Source organism: Paroedura picta, chromosome 7, assembly GCF_049243985.1.
Source record: "Paroedura picta isolate Pp20150507F chromosome 7, Ppicta_v3.0, whole genome shotgun sequence".
In the NCBI taxonomy this organism is placed as follows: domain Eukaryota; kingdom Metazoa; phylum Chordata; class Lepidosauria; order Squamata; family Gekkonidae; genus Paroedura; species Paroedura picta.
Window position 1 is genome coordinate 91,979,100 of NC_135375.1, and position 16,335 is coordinate 91,995,434.

Genomic DNA, 16,335 nt, shown 5'->3' on the forward strand with positions numbered 1-16,335 from the left:
GGAAGTTGCTTAGTACCAAATTGTACTATCAGTCCACCTAGGAAAGCATTGTCTGCCCAAATCCTGCTGTTTGAGACCCTATTAGCTGAAGTCCCCAGAAACTGATCCCAGGAACTTCTACATGGAAAGAATATGCTGCTTTGCTTTGTCCTCAGCCCATACATATCACCATTTAAAATGCATTCTTTCTTGATAGTGCAAGTTCAAGCACTTTGTGAGATGTGTGTATAAGACTCACATCTTTTACCATATTTTGCATTTTCCTATATCTTTTTGCATGTATGCAGTTGTGTTGTTGGAATTTCTGTTTGTATCTCATTGGCCTAATGGACCGCTCTTGAATTTGCCAGGTGGTGGTAGATAGGAAACTCATGGAGCTGATTATGCAGGGAAAGTTGATATGAGATTTCTGACGGGCAGAAGTCGCTTCTGATTGGTAAGGCCATATGCATGCTTGCCTTCCATCTGCTCAACCTGTACATCTCTCAAGATGCAAAGTCTCAAGTGTTCATTCTTCACAAAGACACAACCCCTACAAAGCTGCCCATCAAATTTCATGAGCAGATTTAAGGAAAGGCAACCACTTTGTTCCATGTGTAAATACTGTCCAATTCCAGGTATTTCATTTTTATTACAAAAAATAAAGTGACAGATTTTGTAAATAAGTTATTTCTTTAATATATTAGCCATTAAATAGCATAGTATACAGAAAAGGGGACTGATCACACAATATTTGTTCATAACTATACAGAGGGGAAAATCACAAAACATAAAAAGTGCTGATAAAATAAATCTTTGGTAGATAAGACTATTTAAAAACGCAAGTTGCACAGTGGTAGTAACCCAGATACTATTTGTCTTGAAGAACAAAGCCTTTGCTATAAAATTAAGCAGGACAATTCAGAAAACATTGCTACAAGGATAGCTTTTCACAAACCTAACATTAAAAACCTGTTTCTTTTGCCTCAGAGCAATCTTCTATTCAAGAAAATAATTTTTCCTTGTTTGGTATATGTAGAACAGCTTTGACTTCTCCAACACATGGATATGGAGACCACAACCTGATTTTGGTTGTTTTATCATGTCAGCTTAGACCAGCAATAAATTTCTCAGGAGGCAGCTTTAGCACTCAGAACCACTGAATGATTTCTCAGGGTTTTAATTTGATGTTTTAAAGTTGAAAGTGACAGTCTCTAGTATAATTTATTGTCTAAATACATAATGTTTCCAGTCCTCATTCTAAAAACCTCAAAAAGTGACTGCAATGTTTTTAATATATTCAGCACAGATTCAGACTCCTGATTTTGGTTATAATATGATGGAGTGACAGACCAGTTGGTGCACCCAGGTGCTAAGCAGGACTCTCAGAACATAATTGTTTTCAGCCAACTAGTTCTTACACTTTTTCCAAACGTTTGCAAATGCTGAGGGTTCTTTCAGGGCACCTAGATCTACTGCACTGCTGTTGTGTGGTCAATAAAAAAAAGCCAAACCCACAGAAAGTGCACCCCCAAAAATGTTTACAATGGTATGTATCTTACCACTCCCATATAAGTTAAATTTGTACAGCCCTTCCCTTTCTCAGAGCAACTTTTCCAAGAGTTTAAGAGCTGGGAAAGTATACAAAAAATAAAATAAATAGCTCACAAACTTTTGATCAGACCAACACCAAAAAAAATCACGAACGAAAACAGAACATTAAATAAAGGTGAAGAGGAAGAAGAAAAAGGAGAGTTGGTTTTTATATCCCACTTTTCACTATCTGAGGGACTCTCAAAGCAGCTTACAATCACCTTCCCTCCCTCTCCCCACAACAGACACCCTGTGAGGTAGGTGGGGCTCAGAGAGCTCTGACAGAGCTGCTCTGTGAGAACAGGCAATCATCGTTTGATCTGGAGGCTGAACACTTGAAGATTTGAAGCTGCCTTGCTGATTCAGACCATCAGTCTGTTGAGACTGACGTTGTCCATTTAGACTGGCACCAGTTCCTCAGTGTCTCAAGAGGCGACATTTCACATTGTCTTATTCATCTTACTGGAGCCTCTACAGCAGGGGTAGTCAAACTGCGGCCCTCCAGATGTCCATGGACTACAATTCCCATGAGCCCCTGCCAGCATTTGCTGGCAGGGGCTCATGGGAATTGTAGTCCATGGACATCTAGAGGGCAGCAGTTTGACTACCCCTGCTCGAGAGACTGAACCCAGAACTTCTCTGCCAATATGCCACATCCTCTTTCAGGAGCAACAGCGGGGGGATATAGAGCTTTGAACCCATTCTTGTTTGCAGGCATGTCTATACACCCAGCCAAACCTAAGAGCCTTTTTGACAAATGTATTAAATGAATCTGAATATTTGCCTCTTCTGACAAATAAACAGAACTGAATTCATACCACTGTTGAAATGAACCACTAAGCAATTCATATATATACCATCATGTTGTAACCGACTTAGGGTGACCCCAACTAGTGCTTTCCATAGCAAGTGTGAAGCAAGATGCTTTGCCATTGCATTCCTCTGCAGAGCCTTCCTTGGTCGTCTCCAGCTGAATCTACTTTTTGGGGGGACAACTTAAACTTGGGATGTCAAGCACAGTCCATCCCCTCTGTCGTACGCTTTTTCACTCTGCAAATGTGAGAAATGCTTTCTACTTGCATCCTCTCAAGCCGATGGCAGCTTCTGTCTGAAGAAAACCACCAGATGCCCTCTGTGGAATGAGCTGCCCGAAGCATTTTAATATAAATTGGAAACGATTTTTTTAAAACATTTCCTCCCTACGGCCAGTTCCTGAATGGCTTCAACCTAGGAATGAAATGTTTGCTCAACCGACAAATGATCAGCCCCAGCAGCTTCCTTCAAGGTATCACCAGAGTAAGGAAGTACCAATTCCCTCACAGCTTCCTGTGGTCTGTCAAAACCAAAGTAATTCCTACGAAGGTGAGGGGATGAAATCCTGATTATTTTTTTTCCAGAGATGGAAGATTCCTCTTTTAGTGACTGAAAACCAGTCAGCATCCCCTGAAAACCTCACACAAAAATACACTGGATAAAAGAGCAAGAAAAAATACATATAAATACTATACATAGGCAAAACAACCCACAAGTTAGGTAAAGGGGGACTGTCAGGTGACCCCTGGGCCCGTTCCCCCTGTTTGGAGGTTCTTCAGGGTGAGGATTCTTCTGACCAGCACTCAGGGACGTTGCTGGTTGTGTTAGGAGAAAGGACCTCAGAGTCTTCGATGAGCGTCAGTTCTTCCATGCTTTCCAGACTTGGAGTCTGCTGGAACAGCCCTAGTATCCGTCCCCGAGGAGCCACCCCTGTCTGCTGCAGGCCTTGTTCTCCCAGGATCTTGACCAGGAAGTTGATGTACCTCATGGCTAAGCGGAGGGTCTCATTCTTGCTGAGCTTCTTGTCGGGAGGATGAGTTGGAATGAGTTTGCGCAACTTCGCAAAGGCACTGTTGACATTCTGCTGTCTCCATCGCTCCCTGCTGTTGGTGAAGATCTTTCTGGTCATTGCTAAAACGCCGGCAGAACTGGAGGAGGAAGAAGAAATGACAGAGGTACATAAAGGAATGCTTGAGTCATGCCATCATAAAGGAGTCCTCCCTCCTGTACCCCTAATTTATACGGTTACCAGAAGAGCAACCAAAAGGGATTCACTGGTCGGGAATAACATTTGTACACATGCAGATGAGATTCCGAGATTCCAAGAAGAAGAAGGAGGAGGAGGAGGAGGATGAAGGAGAAGAAGACGACGAAGAAGGAGAAGGAGGAGGAGGAGGGAGGGAGGGAGGAGGAGGAGGAGGAAGGAGAAGAAGAAGAAGGAGGAGAAGGGGAAGGAGAAGGAGAAGAAGGAGGAGGAGGAGGAGAAGAAGAAGAAGAAGGAGAAGGAGGTTCTTATATGCCGCTTTTCCCTAAGTGAAGGAGGCTCAAAGCGGCTTACAGACGCCTTCCCATTCCTCTATTTATTAATTCCATGTATTTATTTTGATTTGGATTTTTGTAGCTCACTTTTCTCCGCAATGAGGACTCGAAGAGCCTCACAACAGTGCTCTTCGCACCTCCATTTCACCTCTACAGCATAACTGTATGATGCACATTAGGCCAAAAGAGGATGACTGGCTCAAGGTCACCCCAACAGCTTTTAAGGTAGAGTGGGGATTTTGAACTGGAGTCTCCCGGATCGTAGCTTGAGGGTCTAACAACTCCTCCTGTCCCCCTCCCCCAAGCATGAACTCTCAGAGGAATACTGATCTATGCTTCCAAGCATCCCTGGCCTGGAGAGCGCAGGCTGGCCAGATCTCAGAAGCTAAGCCTGGTCGGCCCTGGCTACTATGCGGATGGGAGGACTCCAAGGAATACCAGGGTTGTGATGCAGAATGACTCTTGCCTTGAAAACCATACGGGTCTCCATAAATCATGGGTGACATGACAGCAGAGGTGTGTGTGTGTATGCATGCACCTGCACAGCCAAATCCCCAGGCTATCCCATTAATTCCTTTTTGAAAAAAAGGATTTTTTAATACAGCGGTGGTGATGCAGTGGGAATTAGCAGGAGAGTGGAGAGGGGGCTTTCAACCTACTTAGGTTTTGACCTGCTTGTGTACACACACACAAACACACACAAGTGCACACACTTCTATGAGTACACCGCCACAGCCACGTTTTAAAAAACAATGCAGACCCAGGGATAGCTTGTGGATCTGGGTCTGTAAGGTGCAGGCTTGCTCTGTTTGCCTGCTCTTCAATAATTATGGCTGTCCCATCCTCCCCCGCCCCCATTGTGCAGTTTGGAGTACTGATTCCAAATTGCCCTTCAGATAACCAAGCACGGCTAGTTCACACACTCATGAGTGAGCTGCCTCCAGAAGGGTATATCCAAATCCCCACGCAGTAAAAGTCAGAGTGAGAGTTTCTGCTTCCCCTGCCTCCGAGCCTGCCAAAATTCTGTTCTTGCATGTAAATAGAAGGGAGGGTCTGCAGTGACAGGTGGCTGCCAACTCCTGGTTGGAACATTCCCAGAGATTGGGGATGGAGGGTGGAGAGGGGTGAGACCTCAGAGGGAGGTAAATCCATAGAGTCCCCCCTCCGAAGCAGCCATTTCAACTAAGGGAACTGATCTTTGTGTTCTGGAGATCAATTCAAATACTGAGAGCTCTCCTGGCCCCACCTGGAGGTTGCCGAACCTAAGCGAGAGGGGGAAATAAGGAAGAATTGAGACCCTGTTCACTGCAATCATAAGTGTCTCCATGCAGACAGAACAGCACCTTTGGCTCCACTGGCAGCCAACACTGTGGAACGGACTTCAATGAATGTACAGTGGAGGCCTGTGAAAAACTGAGGCTGCCCCCTCCCCCAATCCTTTGCAAGGCAACATCATCACGGAGAGCTCTGAGTTCTAATGTCAACATCATCACAGAGAGCTCTGAGTTCTAATGTATGCTTCCAACAGTAACAAATTCTGTAGCATCCTAGCTGCAGGGGAGCATCTGAAACCAGCAAAGGCATCTGCAGAAGTGTGCTTGCACATGACAGCTTGTACCGAGAATTAAATTTTGTTGGTCTTAAAAGGTGCCACTGGACTCCGACTTTGTTCTATCCAAGATATGCTAATTTTACTCAAGACAGCTTTGGAGATCTTGTGTGCAGAAGAAAGAGGAATAAAAATGTCAAAATAAAATAATGACTGAAATCCAGGGAAGCAATACAACTCCAGCGTCTTAAAATGCTCCCTGAACAAAAGGTCATGGGTGTTCCATTAGCAGATCACTTCAACATGATCCACAATATTTGCGTAAGGATTGTCACAGCTGGCCCTCTTCCTTTCTTTCCTTCTCCTCTTTTGTCAACAGAAGCCCTGAGAGCAAACAGCCCTCTTTGTGAGTCCCCCATTAGGTAGCATGTTAAAAAATGTATCCTTGTGTTTCTGACATTTGCACAAGATCAGCAAACAGGAGCAGCCCCCCTCCCCCCCCCCCCAGCCTTTTTTGGCCCACTGATGTTTGACATTTGACTAGGGAAGAAAAATCCTATTTATGGAAAGCTTCAGATCCTATGCAGTTTTACTCAAAAGGAAGACTCATTGTATCCAGTGAGGCTTACTCCCTAGTAAGTATGCACAGACCACATCCAGGTCTATTGATTCCACCTCATGATTTCTCTTTCCTACTTGCTTATTTCCTAGCAGATCCTCTTGCTGAATTAGCAATGCAAGCAGAAATCTCTACTGGAATGAATCTCACCATCAAGATCAGTCTTATTTCATCCCAGAACCAAAATGGATCTGATCCAGAACTGCTTCGCTTTGGCCTAAATCTACCCTCACAGTTCTGTTATGGGCTGTCTACTAAGATATTATCCCCCTTTTGGCTTGTTAATTTTTCAATAGCTAAACTTTATAGAAATCCAGTGTTTAGAATCTTAATTTGTGCTGAGGATGTTCCATTCAGAGAAACTGTCAGCATGTTTATGAAATGCTCTTGTAAAATTGTGCCTAGATCCCAAAGGAGGTTGCGGAGATGGTATCGTGTACATTTTAGCTCTAGTTTTAATTGTTTGAATGATGCATATTTGTTGGTTTGATGCATATTTGTTGGTTTGAATGGTTATGCATGTCTTATTACTTGTTAGTCACCTTTGTGGCCCTTATGAAAGCAGAAAGGAAGGATATATATATATATATATATATATATATATATATATATATATATATATATATATATATATATATATATATATATATATATATATATATATATATACACATACATACATACACACACACACACATACACACACATATACATAAACACACACACCCATAAACACACACACAGACACATAATTTTTTTCTGAGCCCCATACAAATTTGTAACACAGAATCATGGAATCATAGAGCAGGAAGGGGCTATATGGGCCATCTAGTCCAATCCCCTGCTCAACGCAGGATCAGCCCAAGGCATGGCAGGGGCTCACCGTACTCCATGGACATCTGGAGAGCCACAATTTGGCCACCCCTGGCCTAAAGCATCCATCATAAGTAGCTGTCCAGCTGCTGCTTAAAGACAGCCAGTGAAAGGGAACTCACCACTGCCTCAGGCAGCCCATTCCACTACTGAACTAAGACTGTGAAATCCCCCCCCCATATCTAGCTGATAACACAAATATACAGATCCCTTCCGATGAATGCAAATTTTCTGTTTTATTCCCGAAATGAAATAATTAGTCCATATCATATACTGTGAGCTTACAGCATAGGCTGGAATGTCCAGGTCATGGCAAAGTGTACTTATTTTTCTCCTCCCCCGTACTGTATACTATGCGCTCTTAGCCCATGAGGTGCAGTAAGGAGCACAAAAGAACGAGGAGTTGAGCTGTAGGCAGAGAATAGTTCACACACACCATGCGTTGCAAGTAGCATGGGGTTTATCCTGTGCACTCTCTCGTCATATAGGTTGTGCAGGTTTTATAGTGCTTCAAAACCTATAAAAACTGTTGTACCAAATATGATGAATATGACAAAAGTGTGAAAGTGCAATCCTAAACAGAGTTGCATCCCTCTAAATCCACTGACGTAAATAGGCACGCGATCTCAGCTTATACTGAGCCATATCATCCAAGTCAGTACTGTCTCTTCTGACTGGCAACAGCTTTCAGGGGTCTCAGGCAGAGTTCTGTCTCATCACCTACTGAGACATTTAAGTGGGGATTGCACTTGGACCTTTTGCATACAAGACAGATGCCCTGCTACTAATTGTCTGAGCCCTCTACCATCCGTTGTCTGAGGGAGTTTGCATGCACACGAAAACTCACACCTCGAATAAAACTTTGTTGGTCTTGAAGGTGCCATTGGACTCAAATTTTGTTCAGCCTCTTCCAAAGTCATACTTAGGACTGAACTGGGAATGTACCATAGAAAATAGTGTATCTATCCAGGTAACGCGTTCATCTCTCTGAAGAACAATTGTTTGGTCTGTCTCTTACCCAAGAGAGTCAAGTCCAGGCAAAGAGATTGCGGTCCTGAGCAGCAATATGGAAGTATCATTGCCAACTATGCCAGAATAGGCAGGACAGACAGTCTGCTACACAAAAGTCCATTGCCAGGTTGGGAGGACTGATGAAGATCTCTTTTTCCATAGCTGGGGGCTCTGTGGCAGTATTTCTGTGTAAAATCGATTCAGGCTGTTTTAAGCCACAGTGCCCACAAACAGGGACTCACACAAAGCCACGTTGTGCCAAGCGTCTCGGTGTAAATGGCCATTCAAGCAGCAGCAACGCTCAGAGGCAAGAAAAGAACTTGTCTGTATTCTGATGGGACAGAGAACGGCAATGCAAAGAGTTGTACAATATTTCTAGTTACGTATATAATTTAGCACAGAACTGGCATATTAGCCCATTATCTAAAAGGAGCAGTGAACATTTTTCTGGACACACCAGTACTGTTTCCCCATCATCAGCTCCTCATAGGTGTCATCTTCCCAGAGGCCTTTTAAAAGTCTTTTTAAAAATGTTGTTACTATTAGAGATGCAGATTTTTAAAATGGTATTGTTTAAGATCTGGATATCAGGGAGCCAAAAATATCAGTATTCCAAATATTGGATTGGTATTCATATCTGGGTTTTGTTTGGGATTTCGATATTATTTGGCTACACTATTCCCTACAGGGAATCTTTCTGGGGGATTCCCTACAGGGAATCTATCCTCCACTGTTTCCAATGGGGGTGGATTCCAAGCTTTCTCCAGGGCAAACGGTAACCAAACACTCGAGAGCAAGCAAGGCGACTACTGGCTAAAAGCCTCCCAAAGCAAAACCAGGGAATCCCAGCAGATGCATGGGACAAAATGGCAAGCCTAACAGGACAAATGCCAAATCTGAACATTCAAGCCAATGTCAAAACAGATAATCCACACAAGCAAAATCAATTTAGCAAGGAATGCAGCGCCAAGCCCAACAACTGTCAAACCAGAGAATCCAAAGCAAACCATAAACCCAGTGAAAAGGAATGTGCGTAAAGAATATAATGTTGCAACGCTAACGAAATTGATTTCAAAGGGCAGAATTCAAGCCAAAGCACAATAGCAAGCCAATACCAAACTAAGCAAAGCACAGACACGCAGTAAGATTAAAGTAAAAACAGTTCTGGGAGTCAAAAAAGGTTTTAAATTTGATTTAATTTTTCTCTCCCACCCTTCCCATAAGGCTGGTTCCTGAAATTCCTGGTAACTCCCAAATATTTCCAGGATTTTTTGGGTACCCATTTCTTGGTACCCCTTAACATCCCAAATACCATCTGAACATAACAGTATATCCAGAAATCGCTTATAAGGTATGGTTCAGATACATGTTCAGACCAGAAATATATAAACACACATCCCTAATTCCTATAATACCATAACAATCTTTTGCCACTTATTTTATCTATTTTAGTAGACCTGAAGGAAGGAAGGAAAACAAATAGGGCAGCAAATCATTACAGCAGCCACAATGACCACAAATTCAGTAAATTGCAGAGAAAAGGTGTGTGTTTGAAGGTCTACTGCCATTCCATCTGCATTTGCAGAGGCAATGAAGCAACATGTTGAATCCTCACTCATGTGAAAACAGCCTTACTCAAATATAGAGAAATCAGGTGAGGAATATGCATGTATATGGAACAGATAAGAGAAAAACGAAATCAGCAGGCCAAAATGGCCACTCTTATTTGGTGTATAAATCATATAATTTCTGCCCAGAAATTATATGATTTATACACCAAACAAGAATGGTTGTAAGACTTATCATTTTGGCCTGCTGATTTCATTTTTCTCTTATCTGTAACATTTGGAAATCAATGGTGTAGTTCTTTTTCATTGAATGTATACGAAACAGGCTGAAGTAATCAAGCAATATATTTAGCATGCTTATTGTTAAGCTACAATGAATGAATAAAACACTAGGGCTCTGGTGCCAGTTGTATTTCAGCATATTGTGCATCAATATTCTCCTTCACATTTAACTAGCTGGGTGACTTTGGACTAGTCACAATTTTTAGAGCTCTCTCAGCCCCACCTACCTCACAGGGTGTCTGTTGTGGGGAGAGGACTGGTAGGTGATTCTAAGCCACTTTGAGACTACTTCGGGTAGCGAAAAGCAGAATATAAAAACCAGCTCTTCTTCAGATAACCAAGGTTGTACATGACAATGATCAGCCATGCATATAAATAGATAAAACAGATTATCATTTTTTTATATTAGTTATGCAGAATGTCCACATATGGAGACAAGAGGGTGGGGAGGCAAGGTTAAGATTTATCTGACCAAAACCCTGCCAGAAATGATGCCACCATGTTGTAGTGACACTCTTAGCAACCCTGTGGATTTCTATAGTATGGAGTAGAATGTCACTAGCCACTTCCAGTTAGAAATTGTCAGGCTGTAACACAATGACATTTCCCCTGCCCCATCCCACCCCCATGCTCATTCGAACATTAGTGGGGACCAGCGAGGATGGGAGTGCCTTCCCAATAGAAGTGGGTAAGTGGCATCCTTAGGTGGACTCTATAGCATCACATTCCCTCCCCAAATTCCATTAATCTCAGACACCACCTCCAAGCTCCAAGAATTTTCTAATCCCGAGTTTGCAAGCCTAAATCAAAATATTGTACGGAAACAAATAAACTACCAGCAGGAGTCTAGGGAGCAAGGACATGGGGCCAACATTAGGTTTTCCAGGAAAACCCAGAAATGACATCACACCTATCTAAGAATTGTCAGAAACTATGGTAAAACCACAGAGTTTCCAGCAGTTCCTAGAGCTAGCTGCCATAATCTTATTGGTGATGTTGACTTTTTCCCCTCTTTTGCTCCACTGGTGCTTGGACTGGTCAGTGGCAATGGGAATCTTGGACAGGAGATTCCTTGGGCCCATCAGGGCTTGGCAGCCCTCTTGGTTCCCCCCTCTCAGCACTTCTTGCTATACACCTTCTTTAGTCTGATACACTTTACAGGAATCATCTTCACTTACACATCCATAAAGCAATATAAACACATGAGAAAGATTTTTTAAAAGATCCTGTGTCCTAGCATCTAAAGAAGTCTGCAAATTAGGTTCAAGCCCCCAGTCCTCTCCAAGCTATAGTGCTTTATTGGGCAGTGACCTTGGAAGAGCCCAAATGCCCTTGAGGTTAAGAAAAAATACAGTGATGAAAATCTCAGTGGAAGGCCTGTCCAGCAGCCTATTTCCGATATCCTCTTTTCAAAGCAAATTAGTTTTCCCCATGAATAAGAGATCTGAAACAGCTCACTAGCCTGGCCTCCCATTGGGACCTTCTTCACAGCAATTTTTTTTAAGCTCAAGAGACCTTGGAATCTTTCAATCTTTAATTGGTCCATTGAAAGCTGCAGTCATTTTTAAGATCAGAGTCAAGATTTCAGTCCTATCTGCATGCTTCTTTTTTCTCTGGAATAGAGTTGGATCCTACAAATGATGAGAACATGACAAAGGGAGGTGAATCTTCTTCACTTGCGCACAGTGTGTGTGTGTGTGTGTACGCAGTAAGCAGTGGCAATCAGGGCAAACCACCTCTTCCTTATCTCCTAGAAGAAGAAGCCTGACAGAGCAAATTCTCTGCATTCACATTTTTTAGCATTACAGAGAATTCATGGGGGAAGGTAAGGAAGATCTGACGCTGCGAGCACTTTCCATGAAATCCAACCCTCTCACATACTTCTCACTTCTCTATGTTACCTTAAACAATCCAGCGACTCCCTTCTGCTAAGTGAGGAGGCTACTTTTGGTGGTGGATGCCTCCTCACTTGACAGATGGAAGTGTGTAAGATCCAGTCTATAAAATTCACTAGAAACATAGCATGGATGTTTTTCTGTGCTCATACACTTCTTAATGAAGTAATACATGTTGTGGCCTTTCCTTGGTTTTGTATCAGAAAACAGCACATTAAATTGAGCCAAGAGTCATCACAAATGTGGCCAGGTTCATAGCCCCCAAACCAATGTTCAGGGAAAGCTTAGCAGAACATTTCCCGGACTTTTGTCTGGTTCAGTTTGGTTGTTAGGGCCAGGGCAGCTCTGTCCATCTGCTGTTAGGTTTAAATGGCTGCAACTTGCAAGCCATTGAACCCCTCCACTTTGCTCCTCCCAATTCCAAATGGGAGGGGAATCATAAAACATCAATTTATCAATTAGCTAACAAGGTTAAAACCATTCTGAGTAGTTAATAGTCAGTTCTGCCTGTTCAGTACGGCACACACAAGAGGTCTGGCAGGAACTGAAGCTAGACATTATTTTCTATACAGAGGCCCAGGGGCACAAGTGGCCACATCCTCTGATTTGTAATTCCTGTCCTTGTTGTCCCAGACACAGGGACTCCTTAGGCTAGATCATGCTAGCTTTCTACCAATGATAATGGAGTTTTCCCACCTTCCCTTTGCTATCTGCAACTCCCTACAATCCACAAAAATAACTGACTGTGGGGATCATTGATTGGGAGGTATGGTGGTCAGGAGACTGAATCAGCTACAAGAATTAAAAGAAATCACCCTCCTTCCTCTTCTGCCTGGTAGTGGAACATCAGTTAGATACAAGTTTGATTCAGTTATAAGATGCACATTTTGGGTTGTTGTTTTCTGTGTCCCTGCTCTGTAATTTAAGTTCTGCATTAAACCTAGGGTTGCCAATGTCCAGGTGTTCCCTGGAGATCTCCTGCTCTCAGGATGATCAAGATCAGTTCCACCGGAGAAAAGGGCTGATTTGGAGGGTGAGCTATATGGCATTATTCCCTCCTGAGATCCCTCTCCTCTGCAAATTCTACTCTCTGAGGCTACACCCCCAAATCTTCAGAGCTGGCAACCCTAACTGAATCCTGGCTTGCATTATCCCTGTTTGAAGTCTTCTAGTCCTTTTAAGGCCCAGAGCTGGAACTCAAACTAGCCTGATCTCATCAGATTTTGGAAGCTAAGTAGACTCCACCCTGCTTCGAACCTGGTATGGGACACCACCAAGGGAGATCATGGTCTCTTTGCAGAAGCAGGCAATGGGAACTCACCTCCGTGTATCTCTTCCCTTGAAAAGGGTTGCCACAAATTGACTGAGACTTGACAACATTAAACAGTCCTTCAAGAGGCTAAATGCTTTGCACGATACCCCAAGTCAGCATTGGTATTTCAATTTTAGCTATTTCAGGTGGCTCTTTTAAAAACAATGACAAAATTAAGAATCTCCCTTCCAGACTGAGTAGAGATTCCCTGTGGTCATTTACTTTTATGGCAAGTCTGTCAAAGCAGTCACTCTAGTAAGTTCATGTGTACCATGTAAATAAAGTTTATGTATATATATATATGTATATCAGTATAAATAAAATTTATTTCCATAAGCTTTTTAAACACTGCATAAAGGTTTTTTTTTTGGGGGGGGGGTTTACAACATGCATTTACATTGCAAGCCTAAACAAAGTTATGCCCTTTAAGCCTGTTAAATAGCTGAAATTCTGATCTGGATGGCACTGCACGTCCATGTCCTCATAGCAAAAAACCAAACAAAACAAAAAAAACAAACACAACTATTTATGTATTTAAGTGTTAGCACTTATATAATGTTGGCCTCCCTGCCCAAAATCAACCATATAGAAATCATATGATCCATCTCCCCCTTTCTCCTGTGAGAAGGTGGCAGTTTTTAGGTTAAAGTAGTTGTAACTGTTACATTTCAGGGTTTTAAAATTTTTTACTTTTTAATATATTTAGTGAACCTGTACTTTTGTTTGATGTGATCTGCACTGAGCTTTTGGGGAAGGGCGGAATACAAATGGATAAATTAATAAATAAATAACCCAACATTAAAATCATCACCCCAACCCATATAATGGGTTCGATGCATATAACAAAGGCTCCAGCTGGACACACGTGGAACTCCCATACGAGCAGTGGATTCAAGAGCTCTTGCGGAATTTTAGATTCAGGGTGATTATATTGCAATCAATTTCCACAGCAGTTAATGAGACATCGTTCCAAATAATGCAGTGGATCTCCTAATGAGGTCTGCTTTTATATTAGAATTGCCCAAACATACCAATTGGAATAGCGAATACCCCAAGAGTCACAAACTGATCTTATAAAGAGAGGCTCTGGGCCATGCCTGTGGAAATTAGCAGCCTTGGACTGGAGTCAGTCTGCATCAGATCGCACTGTCTGAGCCCAATTCTGAATAGGCCGACTTACAAAGACAGGACTGGACAGGAAAGCCCCTGTTTGAAAGAGCATTGCCAATTGGTTGCAGTTGATTTTTTAAAAGTTATTTTAAATTTACATTTTTTAAAACAAATTGCACAGAACATTTAATACCCTGTGGGGTGCTTAAAAGAAAATCTCATTGAGGCTTATCCACAGGAAAATATAAGAAGAAAAAATTCTGAGATTTTTCAACTGTAGAGTATGGACAAGATCCAGCCGGAATTAAAGTTCTTAAATCCCATCGATTTAAATGCAAGCATTAAGCAGATGCTTAAACCTCTACCACTGAAATCAAATAGGACTTGAAGCTGTTTAAAATTAGCTGGACCATGCCATGTATTGATGGCATGTATTGGTACCTATTTATATTAAGGAAATTGAAATGTGCATCTATTAGGGGACTAATTCAGTTTAAACATGACCATTCACGTAATAACCTTTTGCTAAATGAATGAGTGTTTCATTTTGTTTTTTCCTTGTTTATAGGTATTTTTTTTCTTTTCCGGTGGAATTAAATTTGAAAATTGTAATCTTCCACACAAATTACTATTTTAAATATCATGTGTATACCCACACACACGCACACACACAGAGTCCTTTCAACAGACTAGTTTTGTGCAAATAAAGCCATATGTATGAGCATTCAGAGGACGTCCCACCCAAGGAAAGAAGTGTGTAGCGGATGCCATCAAGCTGGCTTTCAAACACACGAGTACCTGGGAGCCACAACTTCCAAATACATTCAAAGAAAATATTCCTGCAGCTCTGTTACATTGCTTTAGGATGCTTTGGGCTGATCCTGCGTTGAGCAGGAGGTTGGACTAGATGGCCTGTATGGCCGTTTCCAACTCAATCCTTATGCAGAGAGGGCTCATTTACACATGGTATTTTTCTGACCAGGATGCCTGATACAGGACTTGCAGAAAACCCCAAATCATAGATGCATACAGCATTTGTTCAAATGCAAGACTAGGGTTTTCCCTCCCCCAAATATACCAAATGTCCAGTCACACATTCTTGTTCTGTGTACGACAGGTGGAAGGGGGGGGGGTCCTCATACATCCAGACTCAACTTCCTGTAAAGTTAAATGTCCTTTCAAGTTCTACCTTTGACATCCTCAGTGAAACTACATTTCATACCATAAAATGTTCCAAGAAGTCCGCAACGCATTTGCTACCTGGCACTCTGAAATGCGAGGACACACAGAATATCCAAATGCTGTCAGGAGGCTACGATTCTAGGCAAGTGGCTTTTCCCTGCGACTGAGATGCCATGCTGTGGATAACTCTGTGCAAAGAAGGCATAACACTGTCCCACTCCTGGGCAGCAGCATTTTTAACAGGCGGGCGCAAATGCTTCTGTGTGGTTTGACTCCCAAGGGTGATAAAAGTCTTGTAAAGTTCTTCGCATTATTGCAAAGCTCAAGAAAGGGCTGGTTGGATTTTGTGTGCTGTGGAACATACACCGCCTCTTCTAGGAAATGCAACCCAGACCAAACGGAATCTCTCTGCTGCCGGCAGAGCTTCCACAATGGCAAGAATTGTGTGAAAAAATAGCGGCATGTACACAACAGTGCTGCTCCGCTGATTCTAGTCGCCTGCAATAGGTTCATGCACAACTGGAGTGTACTCGGGGTTCCCAAAATAAGGATGCCCATGCTCTGAATCTAGCAAAAAAGGGAGTCCCAACAAACTATTCCACTGCCACAGACTACTTTATAACCAGGAGAAATATTGCATGCTCAGGAAAATTACACTTACACACACACACACACACACACACTACAGTTTTAAAAACAAAACAAGCAAGCCTCATCACCAACCTTTGCCAAAGCCAGTACAAATGGCTCTTACAGAAGCATTCACAGGCAACGAAGTCGGATGCTCTCTTCCTAGTACTTTGCCGTCTCTCCGCTCCCAAACGCAGGAGTGTCTCTCCTCACAATCCAGCCAATTGCCGATCCCTCTCTGCAGCCTCATTTATAGAATGCCAGCGCCTTTGTTTGGCGCGTGTCACCACTAGTGCTAGCGATCCGGGGAGCTCATTCTGTATCTCCTGGGAGATTCTTTTCATTCTGCGGCTTCTTCTCTCCTAGAATTTTAGCTAGTG

General features: G+C 42.6%; 1 protein-coding gene across 2 annotated transcripts in view; it reads right to left on the bottom strand.

Annotated features, from left to right (window-relative positions):
- Positions 1-653: 653 nt before the first annotated feature.
- The window catches only part of TAL2 (TAL bHLH transcription factor 2), a 30,935-nt gene continuing 15,253 nt past the window's right edge, over positions 654-16,335 (bottom strand). The window contains exons 1-2 of one of the 2 annotated variants that reach the window (XM_077345375.1): positions 16,049-16,295; positions 654-3,533 (exon numbers count right to left, since the gene is read on the bottom strand). In XM_077345375.1, coding sequence (XP_077201490.1) covers positions 3,161-3,514 — 354 coding nt within the window. In that variant the 5' untranslated portion in view covers positions 3,515-3,533; positions 16,049-16,295 and the 3' untranslated portion in view covers positions 654-3,160. Of the gene's footprint in view, positions 3,534-16,048; positions 16,296-16,335 lie in introns of those variants that run through there. The other variant, XM_077345374.1, reaches the window with a different exon arrangement.